Source organism: Bos grunniens, chromosome 17, assembly GCF_055505025.1.
Source record: "Bos grunniens cultivar Pamir isolate PY7600 chromosome 17, Bosgru_T2T1.0, whole genome shotgun sequence".
In the NCBI taxonomy this organism is placed as follows: Eukaryota; Metazoa; Chordata; class Mammalia; order Artiodactyla; family Bovidae; genus Bos; species Bos grunniens.
The window spans coordinates 4,905,126-4,931,327 of NC_141181.1; the positions used below are offsets into that span (position 1 = coordinate 4,905,126).

The 26,202-nt window shown below is 47.7% G+C and overlaps 2 protein-coding genes across 6 annotated transcripts in view; one reads left to right on the plus strand and one right to left on the minus strand.

Moving 5' to 3' along the window:
* FHDC1 (FH2 domain containing 1) overlaps positions 1-18,767 on the minus strand; it is a 40,626-nt gene extending 21,859 nt beyond the window's left edge. Inside the window, exons 1-4 of one of the 4 annotated variants that reach the window (XM_086346229.1) lie at positions 18,631-18,767; positions 11,998-12,607; positions 1,851-1,912; positions 1,096-1,198 (exon numbers count right to left, since the gene is read on the minus strand). In XM_086346229.1, the coding sequence (XP_086202355.1) occupies positions 1,096-1,198; positions 1,851-1,912; positions 11,998-12,471 (639 nt within the window). In that variant the 5' untranslated portion in view covers positions 12,472-12,607; positions 18,631-18,767. Of the gene's footprint in view, positions 1-595; positions 1,029-1,095; positions 1,199-1,850; positions 1,913-11,997; positions 12,608-17,309; positions 17,444-18,100; positions 18,237-18,630 lie in introns of those variants that run through there. The other 3 variants (XM_086346231.1, XM_086346230.1, XM_086346232.1) reach the window with 3 other exon arrangements.
* Positions 18,272-25,985, plus strand: LOC147354952 (uncharacterized). 2 transcript variants are annotated; one of them, XM_086346235.1, is made up of 3 exons: positions 18,272-19,329; positions 21,253-21,328; positions 24,261-25,985. In XM_086346235.1, the coding sequence occupies exon 1, from the start codon at positions 18,272-18,274 to the stop codon at positions 18,779-18,781; it is 510 nt and encodes a 169-aa protein (XP_086202361.1). In that variant the 3' UTR covers positions 18,782-19,329; positions 21,253-21,328; positions 24,261-25,985. The 2 variants fall into 2 exon arrangements, with proteins under 2 accessions (XP_086202361.1, XP_086202362.1); XM_086346236.1 differs by lacking the exon at positions 21,253-21,328.
* The last annotated feature ends 217 nt before the right edge of the window (positions 25,986-26,202 follow it).

A 26,202-nucleotide genomic window follows, 5' to 3' on the forward strand; every position in this document is an offset into this window, starting at 1 on the left:
GTAGGACCCTTTCCTAACAGTAACAAGCACCGTTAACTAATTCTGGCTTTGGAAAATGACAATTAATCTGCAAACAGGAACCTGAGGTGAAGAGAGCAGCTCAGAATACCTGAAGACCCAGTCGCCCACTAAGACCCTCAGCTTGGCACTGTGAAGTTAGCACTGATGGAAAAGAAAAAAGCATAAATACATTGTTTTTGGTTACTAATGGTGCTAAAATCAAGTTCCATAAATTATGTCTGGGAAAAGGAGAGAGATTGGGGAGGGAGGAACCAGCAGCGTATGTAGGAGGGTAACTTACACTTTTTACTTTATAGGACTTTGTATTATTCAAATAACACGTATTTATTTAGCCTTTTACTGAATTTTTTTCAAGGGTCACTTATTCAGAAATAGTACCACAATTTTGGAAGGTTTTACAAAACTGTCTTTCTCTTTTTTTAATCCTATCAAGCTCCTAATCATGCAAAGATTCAGTTAATTCAGTCCCTCCAAAATCAGTAACTTTATTTATACTGCGGTACTATATTGTCAACATAGCCATCTCCATCTTCAGTCAGTTAATACATACAACATCTATTAACAATTTACCTACCTCTTAGTTTTTAGAGCATCTTTATTCAGAAGTGGTCAGTCTTTCCTTTTTTTAAAACAAAAATGCATTATCAAACAACCCCAGGTACACCCTAGGCAAAGATCACCTTAGCTGACAGAAAAGGGAACTAACGTTTATTGAGCTCCCCTGTGCCAAGTACCACGTTAGCTGCATAATGAGGGCTTAATCATCTCAACGATTCAATGAGGTAAGCCTCATTATCCTTACTTTACAGGTGAGGAAACTAAAGTTCACAGGACTTAAGAAACTTGCCCACTTTCTCAATTAAGGGAAGGAATGTCAATTTAAACCCAGGTTCTTTAACTCCATAACTTGTACTCCTTCTACTGGGTAACATTTTACTGTTACAAGAGAAAACCTGGGCTCTGGGTAAAAGAGTGCCCGTTCCATGTGAGTTCTGACATTCCTAAAAATCCTAAAAAAGATGACGCCTCTATTATCGCTCTTGGCATCAAAAACTCATGCCCCAAATTCCTTACCTCCTCTGACTCTGGCAAAAGCTTAAGAAATTCTCGCAACGTCTCTGATCCATAGTGTTCACTCTTTCCGTGATGGATATCTTCCACGATGGACAGAGGTGACCTTGAAAAGACAACAATCAGATTCCATTTCACATTTGCTGCAGTGCCCGAGAAACACAAGCCAGTGGAAATGAAAGCAGATCGCCTCCACCCTCCTTCCCACCCCGCCTCCCTCCCTGTCTGACGGGTGGTCTCGTGTCAGTGACCGTAACAGCCCCCTGCCAGGGCACGCAGGGCGTCCTGACATGCCGGAGGTCCCTTCCATGGGGAACCACCCTTGGGCATCCCGGAGAGGCTAACAGTAGCATCTTCTCTGGGAGAAGAAAAGCAGTTCGGTCAACCTCCTGGAGCCACAGCCCTCTCCTTTCCACGTTAGCACACCTGAACTTAACCACTCTTTGACTCACTTGTCCATCCTCCACTAACGGGGCAACACCTCAGGTGAATTTATAGATTCCCTGACATATCAGGCTTGAAGAGATGCCCCAAGGCAATTCTCCCTGAGCCCCAAACAACTAGATTATGCTTTTATGGAGGAAAACAGCAGCAAGTGACACACACCTGGGGACCCTTCACGACATGTGCCTAAAACAATTTGAAGGGATGAGGGGTGCCTTTCCCTCATTAGAATCTGCGTTTCAGCTCACACCCACAGAGTCTGATGCTGACAGCAGAGGTGTGACTAAAGTTTCAAATGTGTGCAAAAATCTTACTTCTTAAATTGCTTAAGAAATATCCCAATGTTCATGCTCCGTTTTGCATCCAAGAGAGTAATCTGGAAAAAAACACAAGACACATAAGATTGTTAAAGTGTGAACGAGAAGAGCTGGAGACTACTGAGCCTGTGCTCTAGAGCCCAGGAGCCACAACTACCGAGCCCCGCACTGCAGCTGCTGAAGCCTGAGCGCCCTGGAGCCCGTGCTCCGCAGCAACAGAGGCCACCGCAATGAGAAGCCTGCACGCCACGACTAGAGGGGAGCCCCGCGCTGCAACCAGAGAAGAGCCCACACAGCAGCGAAGACCCAGCACAGGCTAAATAAACAAAATGATTTCTTAAAAGAGTTGGAGAAGAGAATTAAAACCTATCAAAATACAACATAATGTATTAATATAAGAGAATGTATTAAAGTAAGAGAATAATTTCCAGTATGTAAATCTGCAGACTGATACCTAATATAGCTTCAAAATATTATCTCCCCAAGCTTTCTACAATATTTCCTTAATGGTAACAATCATATATATATATATATATGTATATAAAACAATCATATAAATATGCATATATATATTGGCCAAGCTGCAGGGCTTGGGGACCTTAGTTTCTTGACCAGGTATTGAATCTGGGCCCAAAGCAGTGAAAGCACTGAGCTAACCTCTGGACCACCAGGGAATTCCCATATAGATCTATTTTAATATTGCATAATCTCTGATGCTGGGAGGGATTGGGGGCAGGAGGAGAAGGGGACGACAGAGGACGAGATGGCTGGATGGCATCACTGACTCGATGGACGTGAGTCTGAGTGAACTCTGGGTGTTGGTGATGGACAGGGAGGCCTGGTGTGCTGCAATTCATGGGGTTGCAAAGAGTCGGACACGACTGAGCGACTGAACTGAACTGAATCTTAAATAAACTATATCAACATTTTCTAAATTTTACAATTTTCTCTTAGAACAACATAGCCCACATTTAAAAGCCCCAATTTGGAAATAGCTGTCTTAGCATAGCAAGAATCATATGAGATTTGAACTCTGAAGGTATTGCGGCATGAGCTCCAACCCTGACTTAGGGATGTTAAAAGACCAACACTGTTATTTTCAGAAACGCAATAAAATTCTTAGTATTCTTCTAAACAAAAATTTTATTTTCATTCAAAGAGTAGATCCAGTAGCCCTTTTAAAGGAGGAGGTAAGAAAGTGTCCTACACTTTTTTCAGAATTTAAAAGGGAATTTATAAGGGAAAACTCCTAGGCTGTATTTTACCAAGTCTAAGATGCTTTCTTTTTTGGCATGCGAGCATTTCTGGAATCCTCGCACCATCCCGCTCCATCCACAGGGACGTGAGTCAACCCCTGTCCAGCGTGTCCTGCCCGTTAGCCACGCAGTAGCTATGGGTTATGGGGTTACCGGCATGGTACCATAGCGCTTGTGTTCACAATGCTTGCTTATTTTACTTGGTAATGGCCCAAAGCACAAGCGTGGTAACACTGGCAACTCAGATATGCCAAAGAGAGGCTGTAAAGAGCTTCCTCTAAGTGAAAAGGTGAAAGTTCTTAACAAGGAAAGAAAAAACTCATTTGCTAAGGTTGCTAAGATCTATGGTCAGAAAGAATCTTCCACCCATGAAATTGTGAAGAAGGAAAAAGAAATTCCTCCCAGCTTTGCTGTTGTCCCTTAAATTGCAGAAGTTACGGCCACAGTGGATAAGTGCTTTGTTGTGCTGGAAAAGGCATTAAATTTGTGCCAGATATTTTGAGAGAGACCACATTCACATAACTTTTATTACAGTACATTATTATTCATAAAATAAAAATTCATATTCTAAGGCAAATCAAGGAAAATGTAAACAATTTTTTTTCTCTGCTCTTTGGCCTCCTCTTTCTCCTCTAGTGTGTATCGTGTATCTGTCTTACGCATTGACCAAAACTCCCCATCGGCAGAAATACCTGCTCACCCATAAAAGGCAACATTCTCTTGGCATCCACGAGATAACTCCTTAGGAGATAACCTTCCTTCTTAATCTTGTAAGGGGCCACCATGACCCATCACCCACTGTTTGCTTTGTATGGGTAGATCTGGATTGTGTAGAATGTACAGCCCTCGGTCTCAAAAACTGATACAACTGTGCTTTTATGTCTAATGAGAGGAGCAGTTCTCAGAGCTTTCTGGGAGGCTGTTCCCGAGGTATAGTCCTCAATTTGGCACAAATAAAATTTTCTGTCTTTTTTAGATAAACTTTGTTCAGCAACATCATAACCGCTCTGTTTTACTATTCCATATTGTTGTTAAGCTCCTACTGTGCCTAACTGATATTGAACTTTATCACAGTTATGTATGTCCAGGGAAAAACACAGTACAGACCTTCCGCAGCTTATGTCCCGATAAACCTGTCATGAGTTGAAAATACTGAAAGTGCGCTTCACACTCCTAAATGGCTGACATCACAGCTTAGCGCAGCCTGCTTTAAATGTGTTCAGAACCTTTACCTGAGCCCGCTGCTGCTGCTGCTGCTAAGTTGCATCAGTCGTGTCTGACTCTGTGCGACCTCATAGACGGCAGCCCACCAGGCTCCCCCGTCCCTGGGATTCTCCAGGCAAGAACACTGGAGTGGGTTGCCAGTTCCTTCTCCAATGCATGAAAGTGAAAAGTGAAAGTGAAGTCACTCAGTCGTGTCCGACTCTTCGTGGCCCCATGGACTGCAGCCTACAGGCTCCTCCGTCCGTGGGATTTTCCGGGCAAGAGTACCGGAGCTTACAGTTGAGCAAAATCGGCTAACACAGACTATTTTATAATAAAGTGCGGAACACGTCCCGTAAAACTGACGGAACGCTGTACTGAAAGTGGAAAACAACGTCTGTCAGTGCGTCGGCTTCTTCTTCTTGGGATGGCATGGCTGCCGGGAGCAGCCGCAAGCCCACTGCCCAGGATCGGAAGACGGGACTGTACCGAGGACGGCCAGTGCGGAAAGAGCAAACCTCAAAAGTCCAAGCACGGCTTCTACTGAATGTCTATTGCTTCCATACCATTGTAAGGTTGAAAAACCTTAAGTCAAAAACATCATGGGACCATCTGTATATATAGAGTTTGGTACTGTTCATGGTTTCAAGCATCCACCGGGGTCTTGGAAAGTATTCCCTGCAGATACGGGAGAACTACTGTAATAATTGGGGAGGGCTTATCAGACTGCAAATTAGAACCTTTTATAGAAGGTAGTAGTAGTGTCAGTCACTCAGACGTGTCCAACTCTCTGCGACCCCATGGACTGTAGCCCACCAGGCTCCTCTGTCCACAGGATTCTCCAGGCGAGAATACTGGAGTGGGTTGCCATGCCCTCCTCCAGGGGATCTTCCCCACCCCGGGATCGAACTCGTGTCTTCTGCATTGCAGGCAGATTCTTTACTGTCTGAGCCATCAGGGAAGCCCCTTTTTAGGGGATGGGTATTATTAAACATAGAAGCCATTTCTTTGGAAGTAAACATCCGGCCAGAATAGCTGGAGGAAAGATAACCTTAAAATTCTCCCATTTTCCCCATTTGTTTTTCGGAGGAGGGAGACTAGCTAAATAGGAATGTTGCTACAATGCTCTTTCTTTCCAAATGTACGTGATTCATTTGTGAACAGAAAAGAATCAGGTTTCAAATTAAATTCCTGATCTCTGGGCCTGCTTCTAAGTTTATAAGAGGCAGCAAGATTGTTAACCAAAGTTAATGGGACTTCCTGGCTAGAAGGTTAAATTTTTACAAGAGTATGGTTGCCTGCTTTTGAAGACTAATCTTAAACAATCACATTATTTACTATCTGAGGGGTTTATTTCATCTTAACACAATCACCTGCCAGCCATAAAATAAACTCCTAAGCTAAAAGGACAGGCTCCTTATTGGAATCCTACCCAGGGATTACAGTTCAAGTTCAGTGTGAAGGGAGGGGAGAGGAGACGGGAGAGAAAGTCACACTTCACATCCTCTAAGAGGAGAGCTTATACCAAAAAGAGGAATCTGGATTTCAGACAGAAAATGATGTGGTTATAGAATTCACAACTAAAATGTAAGAACATGCACACTGATCTGAAGAGCTTTTTCTGCACTCATATCTACCCAGAATGGGGACAAACCTTCTTTTATATTTTTTCACTAAACTACCACCTCCTGCTATATCTCACCTTGGCGGCAGCACCCTCGCCCAGCCCCACCCTCAGCCTCTTCACCCATCGGCCCTCAGGGCTCTGTGTGCTCAGTCTAGACCCCCTGCCGCTGCTGTTGGAAAAGCAGGTGGAGAAATCACTGTCATTGTCCCTATTTCACAGATAAGGAAACTGAGCCTTAGGGATGTCATTTTATACCTTCCCAAAGCAACAGGCTCCCTCTGGTTCCTATTCACCCAGTTCTTATGACCTTCCCTTCTGCTGAGGATACAGGAATACAGAGAAATAGCGAAGGTCCCCACCAGCCCAGTATTCACACTGACATGCTTTTCCAGGAATGGGGGCAGGTCTGCAGAGAGTGGTCCACAGGCCTGGCCAAAGCCCCGGTGACCCCAGGGCTGTTCGCGTGGGACAGACGACAGCACCCAGGTTCCGGGAGCGGAGCTCTGAGCCAGGAGGGCACAGCGCGGGGGCCACGCCTGGGGCAGCAGTGGTTTCCACAGCCTGAAGTGAAGCTTCAGAACCTGGTCCGTCATTAGAGGGGCTCCTTGGGGAAAGAGCACCTTAAAGGGAAACTGGCACCCAGAGCTTCCTGCAAAGCACAGGAGAGTGAGGCGGCTGAGAACGCTGTGGGGACGGCACCCTTCTCTCCAGGCCTCTTCAGCTGTGCCCAGTGCGGGCAGCCTACTCTCAGAGGGCATCACCTGAACGCCTCCCAAAGCGGTGTTATCACACAGCCCTTTGAAGAGGGTTATCCGGACACGTGTAAATTAGCTTATCTCACTTCCCCAAAGGCTGGCTGGAGGTTCAGATACCCGGCAGTGTAGGGCAGGAGGTGCTGGTGCTCTGAGTTACCCCCAGGAGTGCACTCCAGTGGCCCAAGAACAGGGTGACTGACCCGACCCCTCCCTCTCCACCAGTTCAGTCAATCCTATCGACTCCTTGGGACACCACAGCCTGCCACGCCCGTGACCTCGGCGTGCACAGAGCTCGTGACCGTTCCCACGAGGGGCCTGCCTGCGAGTTCACTCCCCCCGGTGCACAGGGGAGCCGAGATGCGAGGGCAGGGGCCCAGCAGCTCTCGGAAGAGCCTCCCCACAGGCCGCCAGGGCCAGGGCTCAGGCCCCTCTGCAGCCCTGAAACAGCAGCGCTGTCTCCGTGCTCAGGGAAGCTGGTGAAAGCTCCAACTAAGCGCTTCGCCTTTCTCCTACCATTCTTATACTCTCATCCATCTGCTCCAAACTCTGCCTCTCGTATTCATTACAGGAAGAAGAAACTTTCCTTTTTAAATTGTGGTAAAATACACACGTGCTGTGCTGTGTTCAGTCGCTCAGTCGTGTCTGACTCTTTGTGACCCCATGGACTGCAGCCCGCCAGGCTCCTCTGTCCATGGGGATTCTCCAGGCAAGAATGCTGGAGTGGGCTGCCATGCCCTCCTCCAGGGGATCTTCCCCGACCAGGGGTTGAACGCAGGTCTCCTGCATGGCAGGAGGATTCTTTACCAGTTGAGCCACCCAGGAAGCCCCAAAATACACACAACAGTTCCCATTTTACCATAACAGGTAACCATTTTTTTAAGTGCACAGTTCAGCAGCAATAGGTACACTCACACTATGGTGTAAACATCTCCAGAGCCCTTCATCTTGCAAACTGAGGCTCCATCCCCAGTACACACTAACCTTCCCTCCCCACCGCTGGAGGCCACCTGCTACTTGTCTCAGACTTCAGAACATTCTGGGACTAGAACAGAAGCTGACAAAAAATGACTGATGCCTGAATTACTATGTGGGAAAATTACTTTTCACAAATTTAGAAAAGCCAATCTTCCTTCCTCCCTTTCTCTTTCCTCTCCTTCCTTTTTCTAATAAGCAACTTTAATTCTTTCTTATGTGGTATGAGTAATGAGCAGTAATTATAATATTACTACACACACCACAGTGAATGACCTCAAGTGTTTTCAATGTTTACATTTTTTTTTCAAATTTCAGTTTTACAGACATGTAATTGAGAAATAAAATTGTAAGAAATTTAAGGAATACATGGTGATTTGATATATATATACACACTGCATGCTGACATACATTCCCCTCATCTAGTTAAAGAACATCCATCGCCTAACATATTTCTCTTTTGTGAGTGTGTGTGCAGAGTGAAGTTCTACTCTCTTAGCAAATACAGTGTTATCAACCAGTCACCAGGTTCCACATTATGTCCTCAGACCCCATTCATCTTACAGTTTTCTCTGTGAACACCTATTTTGACCCATCATACTGGTGTCTTATAAGACAGTCCCTCTGCTCCTTTGGCTCACTTCTGGCAGTTCAGTTTACTTTCTTTGGAGGAGACGAGATGGCTAGGACTGTCTTCCCCTTCAGAGCATTTCAGATTCTGTAGGGAGACAAATGCAGCCCTAAGTAACCAGCTCTGGGGGGCTGAAGAGCAGCACTAACAGATGGACAGGGGCTTCTCAGACCTGAGACCACCGAACTCAGGAAAGAAGATGGAGTTTGAGTTGAATCTCTTTATTACTACCCCAGTAACATTGTTTGTTATTTCTAGTTACTTTATTACAGTTTATTATTGTAGCATCTGTAGCCTCTTCAAGTTAATTTTTAGCTAACAAAGATACACAGACAGTATTTCATAACCTTTTCCCCCTTACTAAATGTTCTAATTTACTATTTCAGATGTTGCTCTTCCTAAATTTAGCCATTCTCAAATCCAGTTCTTCTCTGTCTCCCAGTAATTTCTTCCTTCAGAGTACATGGAACTTATTTGTAATGCCTTATAAGCGCTTTAAAGCCAGAGCCAACCGCACAACGGCAGGTCATTTCTTTAGGAGGTTATTACATTTCAAGGGGACATAATCGGATTCGTGGTGTGTCTGAGTCTCCAGAACTATGAGCTGTGTGGCAGCAGACTGGAAAGCCACACTTCCAGGCTCAGGACGGAGCTCCTTGGCTACAGGCTTCCCGTGCACACTTCAGTTTGCAGTTTCAACCCTGGACTCCACTTACTACTGAGGGAATCGGAAGATGTATCCCTGGTCTGTGTTAGACTACCATTCTGCTGGGCTGTAACTTCTCTACAAGAAAATCTAATGACGGAATAAAATAGCATGTACTGTATTCTTTTGCCAAAAAAAAAAAAAGAAGTATATGTAGTATATGTGATACTTCTTACTTTGAGCCATGTTGGAGATAGCATGAAAAATGAAAATGAATTCTGGACCCCCTGTGATCTGACAATATTACCTAATCTATCCTTAAATCCATCTACCTTCACTACTTATCCTGAGTACTGAAGAGTTGAAGAGTTAGATCACCTTATAATACAGCCGTGGTGATTTCATTTTTATTTCTAGACAGCTGTCTCTCAGATTAGGACCTACATGTGTTAAAAGATATCTGCACACCCACCATTCATAGCAGCATTATTCACAAAAACCAAAAGGTGGAAGCGACCCAAGTGTCCGTCAAGGATGGCTAGATAAACAAAATGTGATAAATATATGCCTGCTTGCTCAGTCGCTCAGTCGCATCCGACTCTTTGTGACCCTCTGGACTGTAGCCCACCAGGCTCCTCTGTCCATGGGATTCTCCAGGCAAGAGTACTGGAGTGGGTTGCCACTTCCTCCTCCAGGGGATCTTCCTGACCCAGAGATCAAAACTGAGTCTCATACAACTCCTGCCTTCGCAGGCAGAATCTTTTGCCACCGAGCCACCTGGGAAACGCTGTGATATACACATGCAATGGAATATTAGCCTGAAAATTCTGGCACATGTTACAGCATGGATGAACCTTGAAAACACTGTGCTAAGTGAAACAGTCCGGTCACAAAAAGACAAATACTGTGCGAGGTACCTCGGGTAGTTAGACTCAGAGAGACAGAAAGGGGAAGGGTGGCTGCCAGGGGCTGGGGGGAGAGGACAGCGGGAACAGTTTGCATTTTGCAAGATGCAAGGACTTCTGTGGACGGGTGGTGATGGTGGCCATTCAACAACGTGAATGTTTCCATGCTACTAAACGATACACTTAAAAACTGTTCAGAGAGACTTCCCTCATGGTCCAATGGCTAAGACTGTGCTTCCAATGCAGGGGGCCCAGGTTCAATCTCTGGTTGGGAAAGTAGATCCCACATGCTGCAACTAAGACCTGGCATAGCCAAATCAATAAACAGTTTTAAAAAATTTTAAGAGGGTGAATGTTATGCTATGTACATATCACCACAATTTAAAATATAATTATTCACTTACAGGTTTTGTTTTTTTTTTTAAGTTAAAGAAAAAAAAGAAAAGATGTACCTAGAGTAAAGGGAGGTGAAGAGAAAGACTCTTTTACCTGAATTTTAGATCTGGCCTAAGAAATAGACATTTCTGCTTCTGCCTTAGTTGGGAAAAGATGTTATAAGCCCCTCCTGTTCCTTCCATCAGTGGGTCTGAATCCCTCTTGAAGTCACAAACATCCAGCAGCAAGTTCTGTACAGCCTCTTAAACACCTGGCCGGCGGCCTCCCTGGGGGCCCGATTGGCCAGATCCCCTTCTGTCTGTGATGGGGAGACAGACACGTGAGACACGTGCTCTGACTCCGGGCCCCCATCCACTCTTTCCTTCAAAGTGCTGGAAGGCCAGCAAGCAGAGCTGGGGAACAACGGTAAGGATGACCTACTGTCTAGCAGGAGCCTCTGCTGGAAATGAGGTCACAGGCCAGGGCACTGAAGAAATGACTTCCTGCTCCTTCTGATACTGAAGCGATGAGCTCAGAAATCAAAGGTCTTTGCACAAAGCAGAGAGCAGGGAAAGCCAGGACGCTGAGCATGTCCTGGACACCTCCTCTCACACGCCTCTCAGCTCACGCCTAATTCCACTCCTAGGGTTCTCCGTATTTCATAAAAACTTGGCTGTTTCAACAGGGGACCATACAGCCAGTTTCAAGGGCCCCCAGACAGAGAAAAGAGGTCAATACTGCCAGCTCAAGAATTCAATGATGTGGAGAGCTACTACTTCATTCCAGAGCTCTGCCCATTCTCTTATCTAGTCAGCTCTATCTATTTTCCTTGCTCCTTTCCAACAGATTAAAAAATAACGCATTTCTATAGCCCTTATTTTGGGGGGTGTCAATATCCTTTTCCCTCTTGATTTCCTAATTAATTCTTCTAGCAAGTAGGGTTGTCTTAATTTACCTTCATGTTTCTAAACAGAGAATACTTACAAAGCTCATTTTGCTTCAGTTTCTATAAGACATGGTGACTTGTTTCTCTGGGGCCATGCTTTCACTTAACTTTTCAGAACTTGTTAGCTTTATATTTTTCTCAAAGTAACACAGCTCGTGTTCACTGGAAACATGCTTTGTAGAAAGTCTATCTAATCACTGGAAATATGCTTTGTAGAAAGTCTATCTGAAAATAGCGTTATGCTTTGGCTGTCAGAAATCTCTGTTCCACAAAGGCCAAAATTTAATTTGGAGGTCAGAGGAATAAAGACCATCTCAAAACACTTGTGGAAAGAAAACTGGAGGGAAAAACAAAGATAAACGTCTAAGGATGTACATTACTTAATGATGTTATTTAATAAAAGGCATTTCGTCTCAGAGAGCTCCAGTTAATGTCAAGTAACTGAGTTCAGAAGCTCAGGGTTTTGTCTCCGCGGAGCTCTTCCACCCGGGGTGCGGGGAGGGGCGTGGGACATGCAGATTTGCTGCAGGCAGGGCTGGGCTGGGAGGCCAGTGAGGCCCCAGACAGCGTGTTCTCCGCATGAGGTCATGGTCCTCTGGGACGTCTGGGAGGATACGGCTCGCAGGCCTCTTACACTTGCTTGCTGCTTAGCTCAGGCTCATCATATAGGGCCCTCCTTTCATTTTCAGAGCGTGCTCACTCGGGTTATCTCATGTCTCAGTGATTCCAGCAGGTTTGGGAACGGAGGCACATACCCAAACACAAAACCACGCAGCATGAGGAGAAGCGCCACCCCCACCCCCCCCCACCTCCGTGGGCCTCTCTTACCTCTTCTCTGGCCTCCCTGGAGGACGAATGTAAAGACCCTCCCCTCCGGGAAGGGGGAGCCATGGTGGCATCTTCCTGCTGCCCAAACAGCTCTTCGACGGTCTTGGTGTCGATCTGGTAGTGATGCTGCTGGCTGGCTGCCAAGGTCCAGATGTTGGTTTTGCCCCGAACTTGCTCTTCTGGAATGGTTTTCCAATAAAAGCTTCTCATCCGCTTTTTCTTACCAAGCTGGCTGTAGCCGTTCAGGTGAGAGTTTGGGGGTAGTCCTGGAGGAGGTGGGGGCACCGGAGGCCCCCCCGGCAGTGGAGGGGGAGGGGGCGGGGAGGGGGGAAGCCCCTCCCCCGAGTAGGGACAGAGCGGCGGTGGCGGGGGAGGTGGCGGGGGCGGTGCCTGCGCAGTCATGAAGCCGGCTGCCATGGCGGTGTTCCCATTGCCTTTATCGCTGACCAAGGAGACACAGTTCATAACATGCATAGCACCGCTGCCTCCTAAGGAGGCAATTTCTTGCCCTTGGGGAAGCAGACACAGCCATCAAACTCGTGCCATGCTTTTCCGTCTGCTAGTAGGCCGCCAGAGAAAAGGCAGCGGGGTGGTGTGTCCTCTTCCAAACCTGCAAAGGTAAGACAACTTTCAGTTCCGTTCAGGAGGACACTGCCATATGGCGACTCCCTTCCCAGGCCACTGCCAGCCCTCCCAGAGTAGCTGGATGTTAAAATCAACGAGGGCCACAGGTCCAGAAGAGCACGGAAAGGGACTAATAGCTTTCTAAACGTGAACCAAATTTTACTACCTGGAAATGCTGCCAAAGCAGCAATGGTAAACCCCACCTGGAAACCTTCCATTCACCAATAAAACACATATTTACCGGAACCTGCGATAGGTTCAGCTCACTTTCTGAATAAGCTACTTGTTCACTAACTGGCTTGTTTCCTTGGGGCAGTGGATCTCCCATCCCTGGGGAAATTACCCAGATGGCTGCAACCTTAGTGACTCTGCCTTTCTCCAGTAGGGACATGTCCCCGGGTCAGCGGGTCAAAGGGCACCCTCCACCTTGCACATATGATAAACTAATGGCCAAACCTTCTCCCAGAATCAAGGCCACCATCTTCCACCTATACCTGGTGATGCTGCTTCCCCGCAGAGGAAAGAATGCCAGGCAGGAAGATGAAAGGTTCCAGATCGAAACCCACCTTTCTTGCTTACAATTTTAGAAGGGCCACTTCCTCTCACTAGACTTGGGCTTTCTCCTTTGTAAATTTAGGAGGCTGGGACTGACCTCCACCTTCACTCCCGCAGCAGTTGTTTTGGGCTCGTGTTAGGGCATTCTCTGTGCACCATCAGAACACTTCTCTGCCTCTCCTGCTCCATCTGAGACTATTAGCAGAGCAGACACCAGCACAAGACGGGAGGTGCCCAAACCACGCCTGTCACATGTCTACCCCTCATCCACTCAGTCACGGGCTTATCTCAGTGGCTTGTGTTTTTATTGACCTTTAAATGTTTGTTTTTGGTGTTTTTGGTGGCGGAATCTGGTGTGAAAACAGGGGTCAAAACAACTACATTTCTTCAGCTATGAGGACAGGTGAGTGGACACAGGGCCCTGTGCAGGCTGTGGAATGTGCACCCAAGTATGTGGGCATGTAAAAAGGGGGCTGTTCTGTCCAGGTGATAAAGGCTCACATGGAGGAGGAATCATCCTTCTACAGCATTCACTTACACATCTTCATCAAACACAGCAGAATTCTACAGGAGTAAATGTTATTAAATGTTTCACGCAGAATCACACACAAACGGCAGGCCTGCCTCGGGAGGAAGAGGGAAGACTCCAAAAAGAGTCTCTTCTTCAGATCCCAGGGCTGCTACTTCTTTGGGGGTGCAACCTGGGCTGAGGTAGATTATTTAACTTATATTTCAGCATCCTCCTCTGTACTCCACACTGTAAGCATACACCATTCCACTGGTTTGTATGACATAAATGAGCTCATACATGTACACCCTTACCAAGACGCCTGGTACGTGGTTAGCCATTACTAACAACTGGTATCAGATGCATATACAATTTCTCTTTATTTTCACAAGTAGTGCATTTGCTTTAAAATACATATTGGGTTTACAAGTAAAATGCTAAGTTGCCCTTGGCTACTAGAAACATACCTTTAATATTTCCAATCTCTGCTTTCTAAGTTACTAGGTTTATGACCTTTGTCCTTTTTCAATACTCAGTGATTGTATATTACATTTCTACACATTACGGGAACAAACGTTTTTATGAAACATTTAAATATTTAAGTTCTAAAAATTATATATGGGGAGAAAATAGGATAATTGGATAAATTTTTTTAAGCATTTTAAACACTTTTAAGTGCACATCCCTTGGACTGCAAGGAGATCCAACCAGTCCATTCTGAAGGAGATCAGCCCTGGGATTTCTTTGGAAGGAATGATGCTAAAGCTGAAACTCCAGTACTTTGGCCACCTCATGCAAAGAGTTGACTCATTGGAAAAGACTCTGATGCTGGGAGGGATTGGGGGCAGGAGGAGAAGGGGACGACAGAGGATGAGATGGCTGGATGGCATCACTGACTCGATGGACGTGAGTCTGAGTGAACTCCGGGAGTTGGTGATGGACAGGGAGGCCTGGTGTGCTGCGATTCATGGGGTCGCAAAGAGTCGGACACAACTGAGCGACTGAACTGAACTGAACTGAACTGAAGTGCACATCAGTGGCATTAAGTACATTCACATTGTTGTGTGAAGTGTCATCATGGCATAATGTTTTAGAAAGTAAAACTGAAAATATTTATCCAAGCCAACTTACAACTCACTAGAGATGCAACCAGCTTTTAGAAGGAATTTTCATAATTATCATTAGGGGCGTAACTAGGCTGTTTTCATAGTTGGCACCCCTAAAGCAAATGACTCATTGTCAATTACAGTTTATAGTTATATTTGAACTCTTCTTCTCTCAAGACTCTACAGGTAATCTTGGCAGTTTATCCTTACATATTTTAAAATACTTCTGTACACGAAATATCTCATATATAGAAGAATTGCTAATCCTCCAATTCACCTCCAATTCCAGATATGCTGACTTGTTTATAGATTATCCCTGTTAAGAATCGTGATGAGCTAAAAACGTCCCCATCCTAGAAAGAAGTAACTCATTCGGCGCTGTGTTAGTATATGCACAGCTGTGCCATTAAACCTCCCATAGCAAATGTGAAGATACTAATAAAGAGTGAGAAAGACTATGCCCTCAAAGGTCGTGCAACAACACTGTCTCCTAATACCAAAGCCCCTAAGCATATAGGTTCTTTTGAGTACAGCCTTTTCTGCAGAGGAAATACAAGCTTAAAGCTTGTCAAAGTAAAAAGTGACACGAGCTGGTTTTGCATGGGCAGGATCCTAACCACTATTCTGTCTTGAGAAAGAATGCTATTTTAGAAAGTTAAAGGGACAAAAGAAAATTTACAACATTGTGCCTGGTATGTTGTCTGGCTAATTTTTTCCCAGGGTAACATACAAGGATCCTAGGCCCCCAACAGCTTCTAATGAATGAGTTCTCCAGCAATGATTAGCTAAGATGCTAATGCTTTTACTAGAAGCCTCAATGGGGCTTTGACAGGGCTTCCCCCTTGGGCCAGGATTTCCAATGTCAAAGAGATGGCAGGAAAAAGAAAGTGCAGACAGACATTCTAACCCTTTCCACAGTCCCATGAGATATTAAAACAGAGGACACACAAAGTGCCAGATTAAAGCTTGTCCGCAGTGAAGATGCAAAGGTGTACTCTCCAAGCCCGCGAGAACACAGGTGACGAAACAGCCCCGAAGCAGACTGCTTCACACAGTGGGCAGCTGCCTTCCTGACAATGGAATGAGCTTTGGGCTCTATCTGGAAAATGTCAAGTGTCTCATCAATCTCCCCCAGGACAAAGAGAGACAGGCTTGTATTTAACATCTTACCTACAGGTTGGGGACCTCAGCAGCAGGGGGGATGGCTGCTAAGGTTGACAAATGCCCAGCCCTGAGTAAATCATAGAGGTGTCACAATCAGTCTCTGAAGATGAGAACTTCTCTTCAAGTCCCCTGACTGCTAATCAGGACCCACTGGGGGTAAATCCGAGTGGAGGTCTCTCCTGGGGAGGCTGTAGCTCAGCTGAACATCTCCCAACTATGGGTTTTTAATAAGAGGACATTTGAGCTGATCAGTAAGCAAAAAGTCTTAGAATGAGAATGTTTATAAGGGTCTTCAAAGGAGCCCAACTCTTGCCTTTGCTCTTGGTGTCAGAAACAGTGTTGAAGCTCTTGAAGGGAGTGGGTGGCAGGGAAGAAAAGAATAAGTATATTTCATTTCACAGTGTATTTAGGAGGAAAACGTGTTCCTGAAAGCTCCTTCAGGGCTCAGAGCTTTCCTGAAAGAGGGTTAGTAGGGCCCTGTTGCTCAGCTGATCACTCACCCGCTAGGTCAACAAAAAGCAAAAGTAAACGCCAGGGGAAACCTACCAGAAAAACCTCTCCCTTTGATTCCTGACTTGTGTCACAGATCAGGTGGGAGCAGGAAAGGCTGGCCCACACCCTTCTGATGACAAACGGGGGCAGAGCAAGCCCGGTGTGGAGAGAAGAGGCAGAGGAACCCACAGCTCTGTTTTATTTGGGGAGAGAGGAGAGGGTGGGGAAGGAGCAGTCAATTCTAAAACACGGAATGTTTGCTTCCACCAACTTACTGGGAAAACGCCTCCCCCCATCACCTATCTTTCAAAACCTTTCTTGACTATTGAACACAAAACGTCAACCACACAGTGGAACCAGAGCTGGCAACACCCAACCAGGTCTTCACCTTGGCACTTTCACCTGCAGTGAAAAACCCAAGATGCTTTCAGTCCCCGCAGTTAATCCGCTGTCGCACAACAATCCACAGACACCCCTGAGCGCGACACCCTGGGAGCAGAGATAAAAACGCCTGCGTTTTCAAGGTACATTTTCAGCTTCTCTCAATGTCCCCAAACCAAGAGGGGGGGAAAAAAAGCACACAGGCGCCAAAGGATGCTCTAAAGAGAAAAAAGCGCTCGCGATTCATTCCAGGAAGACAACCATGGTTCAGGAGAGAGGGGGTCACAGACAGTCAAACCCCAGGGGCAGTTTCTATGCAAACAGCTGTTTGAAAATGGACTCCCGAGGAGTCGGCATGGGGGACACCGGGACCCGATTTCTTTCTGGAGGCCCAGCAGTTCCCCAGGTCTCTGCACTGGCAAGCGGTCCACCGCGTCCTTCCATCCCCAACCCCCGGCTCGTGTCCCAACCCAGCCACTCACCGAAGCGCCACCGGCCCGGCCGCACGAAAGGCTCCGAGGGCGCTGCCTCCGCCCGAGTCCCCGGGGAGCCCCGTTTGGCCAGTGCCGGTTGGGCCGCCGGCGCCTGCGCGTCCTTATCTGGGCGGCGGCGGGAGGGTGAGGGAGAGGGCGCCGGTGCGCGGCCCAGATAGACGCCCACACGCGCCGCGCAGGCTCCGCGGCGGGCCCGGGGCGCGCGCCGGGGAGGCCCGGCCGCCCTCGACGCTGGGACACGCGGGCCCGTCGGGCGGACACCGGGACCCGGCCGGACCCTGCGCCTCCCGGCAGCGCCGGGCGAGAGTCCTCCGGCAGAAGGTCCCGGAGCAGCAGCCGCACCGACGCGCCCCTCCCTGGCCCCGCTAGGGTCGGCGACTCAGCCCCGCGCCTCCGGGGCCCCCGCCGAGCCTGGTTCCCCCAAGCCGAGTTGGGGGTTCGCTCACTAGGGGAGGTGTCACTGGGCTTGACGCTAAAGGAAGGGGTCTCCCGGCTTGCGGGTTCCGCCAGCTCCTCGAATCTCAGCGGAGACGCTTCCCCAGGTCCGGGGTCCTAGTCCCGGGCGCGGGGGAGAGAGCCTCGCGGCCGCAGTGCGGAGCGGCCAAAGGGAGCGGGGCAGAGCCGGCGAGGAGAACAGACGGGAGACGCCTGGTGTTTGGTCAGGGGATTAAACCGGCAGCCCCGGGTCCCCGAGCTGGGGCACCGCGGCGGCTGGAGGTGACCCGCCAGCCCACCCCTTCCTCCCTCAACTTCGACGAGCGCAGGGTTCAACTTCCAACCTGAACTTCGCACGGGCCGAGTGGACGTGCCAGTGCGAGTGCCGCTTTGTCGTCGGCCCGCATCACTCGGACGCCGTTCTGGCCAGCCCCGCACCCACTGGCAGGAGGGGCGAGTCGTGGCTCCCAGCTGGCCAGGGAGCCGGCGCGGCGCCCCTCGCTGCACGCTCTTGGATGGGCGGGGATCCAGTGGGAGCGCAGTTTATCCGAGTCCTCGCAGCTAAAGCTCAATCAGCCAGCCGAGGTTTAGCCCGGAGGCGGCCAGGGACCTATCTGGTTCTACGTACGCGCGTCCAGACCGGAGCGTCTTCCCCTCAAGGGGTCCATCGCTGTCCTCTGCGGCCTGGCGACTGCAGCCACCAGGTCGAGAGAGCTCAAACCTCCCCAGCCTTCCCGGTGAAGCTCGAAGACAGCCGAGACTCGGCGCCCCAGCACCGGGTCCGGGCTGATCCGCTCCTCCGGAGTGGAGGACTCTCCGTCCCCGGGTACTCTCGAGCAGCGATAGCTCCGCCGGGGCCGCACTGCTCACTTACCCGCGGCCGGAGCTCCCAGCGCGCGCTCTTCTCCCAGCCGTCCGCGGTCTCCCGGCGCCGCTGCCTTCTCCCGGCTGCTGCAGCCGCGTCAGCTCGGGACCGCGAGGGGGCAGGGCGGCGCGGGGCGGGGCGCGGCCGCTGCCTCAGGTAACAATGCTGCAGACCAGGCTGCTCTCAGCGCCAGCTGCAAAGGGCAGCACGCCCTTTCCTGCTCGGCCCTTCCGCCCTCACTCCGGGAGCGCCCACGCCGGTGCTGCCGCGTTCACCTGCGCGGGACCCCGGGGGCGTGGTTGCCAGCACCCGAAGGCTGGCGCAGAGCGGCCACCGAGGAAAGTCGAGGGGCAGCAGGGGACAGAGAGGTACGGACTGTGCAGAAGAACCAGGTGTCCTCCTGGAACCAGCAAAGGGAGGCGCCGAGCTGGTTCTGAACCCGCAAGTGGCTCCACAAAGGAGCCTCTGCGACAGCCTCCCCAACACCATTGCCAGTGCACACGCGCGCGCACACGCATATTAGCACATTCATGCACGCTCAAACCCCGCGCGCACACACAAACGCGTGCCAGGCCTCCCTCTGCCCAACACACTCGTTTCTACCGGGAGCAGGAGTCAGCACTGGGGTGAACTGTCCCAGCCTGCGTGGCCGAGTCCCAGCCGGGCCGTAGCTTCCCAAATCAGCTTCTCCCTGGCCCGTGTCATCCGGTAAGTTTGTTACTTTTTTTTTTTTTTTATCTCCTCAACGATAGTGGTAAGAGAAACCTTTCAGTTATATATAAAAGAAAAAATCCATCCCAGGACTGATTGAATAAACAGAGCTGTCTGGGAAAGGCCCCTCACAGGAGGAAACCCAGGAACGGTTTAATTGCATCTTTTTTCAAAGTGACTTGTGAGCCAGGCAGTGAGAAAGGAGTAATCAAAGAAAACCCATCCCCAGCGAAGCGGCTGATGGGAAATCAGCTGCAGGGGTGGGGAGGTGCCCTCTGCTAGGATGAAGTCATTGCTACCTTTGGCTCTGTGCTCGCAGATAGCAGACCAGGGCTTATCCAGCTTCTGGTGCCTGAGGACTTCCGCCTTTGTGCCCTGGTCCACAGCCCCTGAATTCCCAGGACAGAATTCCCGGCCTCCAAGTGGATAGAAAACGAGAAGCTATTAGGATAAAACCGAGAACAAACAACCCCCCACCCCCAAACAAAATCCTGCCCAGCAGGCTTACACTACCATCAAGAAAAGTAGATCCAGGGAAGACCACGGAAAATCTCAAGGGGTGCGGAGTGTCTGTTACAGAAGAGATGGCCTCAAAGGAATACTGACGGCAGAGGCAAAAGTTAAAGTGAAGTCGCTCAGTCGTGTCTGACTGTTTGCGAACCCACGGACTGTAGCCCACCAGGCTCCTCCATCCATGAGAATCTCCAGGCAGGAATACTGGAGTGGGTTGCCATTTCCTTCTCCAGGGGATCTTCCCGACCCCAGGATCAAACCCGGGTATCCTGCCTTGTAGGCAGACGCTTTACCATCTGAGCTACCAGGGAAGCCCAAAAGTTAAATTACAGAATAGCAAAGTGAGGCGCTAATGGCATCCTCTTCTTTTATGTTAACCTTGCCAGATGAGGCATCTACAGACACTTCTTGCTCAGCAAGCCCCCTTCCTCACAATGTACTGAGTGTGCATTCTAAAATCAGTCACTTTTTTTGCAGGGTCAAGTCCAGTGACCCATCCTCAGTCCTTCAGCCCTTTGATGTCCCTGCAGCATCCTGACTGCAGGCCTTCTGTCTGTCTCTTTACTGACCCTTCTTGTCCTCTGAGGACAGTAACTGGATTCTTCTAGCTCTTTATTTCCCCTTATCCCATGGGTACTGCCTTCTGACTTCAACCCACAGGGGTCCAGAATTTGTAGGGCCTGAAGCTTGGATATACAACTCCCCAGGGAGCTTTTAAAAGAAGAACAGTTAAGACTTACAAACGCAACCCAGCTCGGTGTCCCAGGGAGTGTCTGGGGAAACTGAGAGGCAGGAGAGTGAGCTCTGAGGTGAGTTCACCTCTGATTTCACCTCTGTATCCATACTCTGTCCCTGTAATGGTTCAAGTCCAAATTCCTTGTCCAAAAGTCAACTCATCTGTCTCTCAATACTAGTACTCTTCCATCTGCACCCCTTATTTAAGACCTGATTTTTAAAAAAAATATTTTTTTGTTGTGGACCATTTTTTCAAAGTCTTTATTGAATGAGTTACAATATTGCTTTTGTTTTATGTCTTGGTTTTTTGGCCACAAGGCATGTGGGATCTTAGTTCCCCAACAAAGGATCGAGCCTGCGTCCCCTGCATTGGAAGGCCAAGTCAGTAACCAGTGGACCTCCAGGGAAATCCCAAGTCCAGATTTTTAAAATTTAAAATCCCAGTTTTCCTCTGGGTTCTTTTTCTCTTTCACATCTTTAATATCCAAGTATTTGGCACATTTGTCGTTCTTTACCAAGTGGTATCTACTCCATCTGTACTTTGTATCCACCGCCACTATACCAGCCCCGTGAGAGGAAGGAGGCGGTGGTTTCTTTGCTGTTGGCTGTGTTTCAGGCATCACGCTTGATTCTCACAACCTTCCTAGAAATCCTACCTTTTCTATTTTGCAGCTTGGACAATTGAAACCTGGACTCCTGCACCCACTGCTTCAGCAGTCTCTCTGCCTCTCCTCCTGACTGCTGTCAGGTCAGTGTTTTTCAAAGCCTGATTCCATCCCATCACCCACCCGTTTGAAACCTTCTGTAGGTTTGCATAGGTGCCTGCAGGGGGGAGATGGCCATCTTCTGTCTGACACGTTGGCAGCATCCTTCCTTCGTCTTCTGCAGCGTGAAGCACCCCATTTCACTCAGTTTGTATAGAGATGCATTTTTGATGTATCTGCAGGAGGAGGTGAATTCCACGTCCTTGTACTCCGCCACCTTGATTCCCTCCCATTTCCCTTGAGCAGCACCGTGTGCTGACCCTGAAAGAAACACATTTATTTTCATTCTTCTTTTCTGAGTTGTGCATATGAGGCAGCCAAAACGCCCTTGAATAGAGCAGAACACAGTTCTCACTCTAATGTCCCAGTGGGTTGGATCTGAGGCTGCAAATCCAGAGGGCAATTTATCCTTCATTCATTGTGAGCCACACCTTCATCTCACCTAAGACTGTGCTCAGGAGTTAAGATCTGCAGTTCATCTGTTTCCCAGCAATGTGCCAGCCACTCTGCGGGGAGGCCAGAAAGCCTCTTGAAGCCAGGCTGCCCAAAGTAAGTGCAGCTCCTGGAGTTTGTGGCCAGGAGGTTGCTGCTGCTGCTGCTACTTCTGGGCTCCTGGGCCGTGGCCAGCCCGCACCTCTCCAGGCCAGCTGGGCCTCCTGGGAGCGTGGCAGGGGCTCCGAGTGGCTTCCTAGGTGCCAGCTGCAAGCCCTACTGAAGAATTCTGTTTGCAGCTCTCCCTCCCTCTCCCTAGGCTGTCCTTCCCTGAGGGCTTCATTTCCTTTGCCCAGATCATTGTATTTCTTTCAGCCTCAGCTCCTCGGCCCTGAAAAGCTTTCAGTTTCTCCTACACGGAGCATTTCGGATTTGGATCTCTCGTTGTGTGGGTGCTGAATCACTCAGTCATGCCCAGCTCAGTGTGACCCCATGGACCACAGCCCACCAGGCTCCTCGGTCCACAGGATTCTCCAGGCAAGAATACTGGAGTGGGTTGCCATTCCCTTCTCCAGGGGATCTTCCTGACCCAGGGATCGAACCCAGGTCTCCTGCATTACAGGCAGATTCTTTATTGTCTGAGCCACCTGGGAAGCCATGAAAGAAAACTTTCAAACCAAAATGAGGCAAATGTCAGGATGCAATCTAAAGAAGACTTCACAGTTCTGAGACAGGCTTATCTGCTCAAGCAGTGTGGTCCTCTGGGGACCATGGTGACACACCAAGTCCCCTCTGGCTTAGTAGTGAGGCTGCAAATTAATTTTTAAATCTTTCTCTCCCTCTCCCTTTCTAATATAGACTGAGATTTACTTCATCTTTGCTCTTCTTAAAACATGTATTTGATGAAATTAGTTGTTCAGTAGATTATGGGCTATATCTTTGCTCTTAACAATTGGAAACTGCAAAAAGAAACAAACCTTACCACCTCTGTAGTTAAACAGACTTGCAGACAAAAGCAAAGTCTCACCAGCCCTTCTAGCAACAGCCATTTCTAAGAGAAATCGCTAGACCTTGTTTCCTTCAGAGAACGAAAGTGTAAAATGAATAAAATGAGCAGAATTTATAACATCACTATGAATGCAGATGTGCATCCAATACCTTATTGGCAAACTGCAGACACTGTATTACTATAATTTTCCAAACAACTCGGAACTGACAAAATGAGGCTTTATTTTTGTAGGCTGAGACTTAAATTTGAATAGCAAGTTGCCTTTTATAAACATTGGAAATAATGTCTAGGTTCTGATCCTTAAGAGGGAGAAACTTTGTTTCTGGATGCTACGTAGTGATTTCTGAAAGTTGTAAATAGAAAATGTTTCCACACGTGGTATTGATATCCATGGTAGCATTAACGGCTTTTCCTTTGCCAGAGGTAAATACAGGTACTTTGTCAACAGCAGTGCCTCGTTTGTTTGGGGGTAGGAGAGATTATGGACAGTCCTTATCCAATGTACGACTGATGTAATCAGATGCCCCTTGTCCCTACCTGCCCATGTTTCCTTACACCAAAGTGTCCATCTTCTCTTTTTTAAGATGTGTGTGTGTGTGTTTGGAGACAGGGAAGAAAAAGGAGACTTAGGTAAGAGAAAAGCTGCAGGTATCACTGAGTTTTCACCCAGAAAACCTTCGGCTAGACTTTTAGTTTACATTTGGTACAGTGCTTAGAAAACTGGTTGATTTTAATTACAAATGTATGTCTAGCTGTTATAACATTCAAATTATGAGGAAAAAATAGCTTTAAAATAAAACATGAAAGTATATCACTTCTTTCCACTACCCATCATCAAAATCAAGTGTGCGTCTCAGTAAGAGGAATTAAGGTAAAGAGGGTGTCAGATGCCAATTTCTTTGGCTACCGGTTCTGTTTCCAAGTTGTTTACCGTCCAAGAAGTTAGAAGAGCAAACAGTAATTTGAAACCATAACACACACGGTATGGGCATTCCCCAAACAGAAACCCAGCGAACCAACAGTGTCGGAATGCGATGGTGTGGGTGTGTGGGTGGGTGTGTGTGTGTGTGTGTGTGTGTGTGTGTCCCATACAGGGCTTTGTAGAGTGTATGAAGGTGGGAGAAAAGCCGTGTTGATGACTTAGCAATTTGGAAATCTTTTCTTTTTTTGCTCCCCTGGGAAACTGAGTTTGTATTTAGTTTATGAACAATCCCTTTGCACTAAGCTGCCATTACGTCGGCCAAAAAGTCCATTGGGTTTTTCTGTTAGATCTTACGGAAAAACCCAAATGAACTTTTTGGCTAACTCCATAATAATAAGGTAAATACTCTGGGTATGATAGCAAACAACAAAACTAGCCAATAGCAATTAGCATCTTAACATTTCTCAAGCCAGATTTATAAAAATAATGAAAATGGACCATTTTAAAAACTACTTACGCATTTTTGACTGTGGTGGGCTTTGTTGCTCTGCAGGCTTTCTCCAGTTAAGGCAGCGGGGCTGCTCCTCACTGCAGTGCGGAGGCTTCTCTTGTGGAGCACAGACTCCTGAACCCAGGCTCAGTAGTTGCGGTGCCCTGGCTCAGCTGCTCCTTGACATGTGGAATCTTCCTGGATCAGGGATCAAACCCATGTCCTCTGCATTGGCAAGCAGATTCCCAACCACTGGACTACCAGCGAAATCTGAAAATGCACCACTCTGGAGAAAGTGAAGAGGGTGAGCTTTTTGTTGCAAACACCGTTATTCAGGTTTTGACTAGCCTTTGCACAAAGACAATCCCTGTCAAAACACCCAATGTCAGTTTCCTCACAGTTCCATCCTTCTGTGGGCTGACCAGGCTAAAACTGGCAGGGGGTGCATGGCGTGAAATCCAGGACTTCTCGTCTTCACTCCTATTAAATAGCTTGCCAGCTCCCTCCTGAAGAAAGAGGCTTCTATGTTTAATCTAACTCACAGAGGGAGTGGTATTACATGTTCAGGCATTTGTAAAGTGGATGAAAAAATTTCCCCTCACATTCTAAGTTCCTTTTATGAAGCATTCTTGTGCATATGATCACCTTGTGTAAATTGTATATTAAGTCATTAAAAAGACTAAAATGTACCTATACAAAATATTTTCCTATTGGTGATGATGTTTCAGGACTAGGCTAGAGAACAGAGCAAATGACTTTAATTTTTCTTGAAATGTCGCTGGTTTTCTAAGTAAAACCCTAGATTCACTGCCTACTACATCCTTTTGTTTAGGATGCAGGTGAAGGAATTTCTGAATTTTAGAGTTTCGAGTTGTTGTTTCCTGTGGGATGATGAATGAGCAGTGTTGCTCCCAGGCTCTGGTTTACGATGGGGGAGGGGATGCTCAGCAAGCACACAGTGACACACAGGACTTGACTTTACACTGTACAAGGGGATTTTTAAAATTTTGAAATGGCTTCACACACACACACACAAAGGGAGTTTCTCTTCCCAGGAAAATTGAATACCCTTTCACTCTGGATTTGTATTTATTTCAAATTTGGGGTCACAAAGACAAGTCCCACTTGCAATTTTAAGGGGAGGATAAATAAGGAAAAGCAGAGAAAATGCTAGTTGTTCACACAACTTGTTCTGCTCTCCATATTCCTTATTATCAAAGATTTGAACGTACTTCCTAGCTTCACAGTCTTCCCTTTACATGCAGGCCCTCGTCACAGTTGATCTCAATAATGAGACTAATTTCCAAGGGCCCTATTTACCTGCTGTGCAGAGTCAGGCTAAACCTTGTCTCCTGGAGGGGAGGGCAAAAGGAAGGAATTCTAGCCAGCAGCTCTACCGCACAGGAACTCAAAAAAGGGGGGCCCCTTGTGATCCCATGCTCAAGGTACAGAGTCTACAAGGGTCACTTGATGTTCAAAGACCTTTGTCCTATGTGACAGGCAGGACTGAGGCACCATAAAGAAATCAGAGAGGCTGATTCAGGAGACTGGAGCAGGCCTAACGGGAGAAGGGGCAGTCACAGAGATGATGACTCACCCCCAAATCCTTATTAGCATTAGACTGTTAACAGTCACATGTGATTCTACTTGGGCTAAAACTCTGGAGTAAAACTACCAATGACATTTTTTGTATGAGTGTCTTTCCTGTCAAAGCAAGCTGATTTCTTCTACATTAGACTGCAATCATCAATATCACAATAAAGGACTTTTACCAGAATTGTTTTCAAATTCCGGAAGATTATTTTTGCGGATTCTAGGGCTTTCCTGGGAAACCCTGAAACAGACATGCACCCTAGTCCCTGTGTATCTAGTTATAATCCACACATTTGAGCAGCTAGGGAACTAGTTATCAATTTCTTTTCCCTCTCAAAAATGGGAGTACTGAAAAAAAACACAAACAAAAACAAAAACGGGAGCATTCAAGTTGACTTCCAGATGGAAAGTC

Coding starts and splice junctions, on each gene's coding strand:
- LOC147354952 (XM_086346235.1), top strand. CDS start 18,272: ATGGGCGGGGATCCAGTGGGAGCGCAGTTTATCCGAGTCCTCGCAGCT.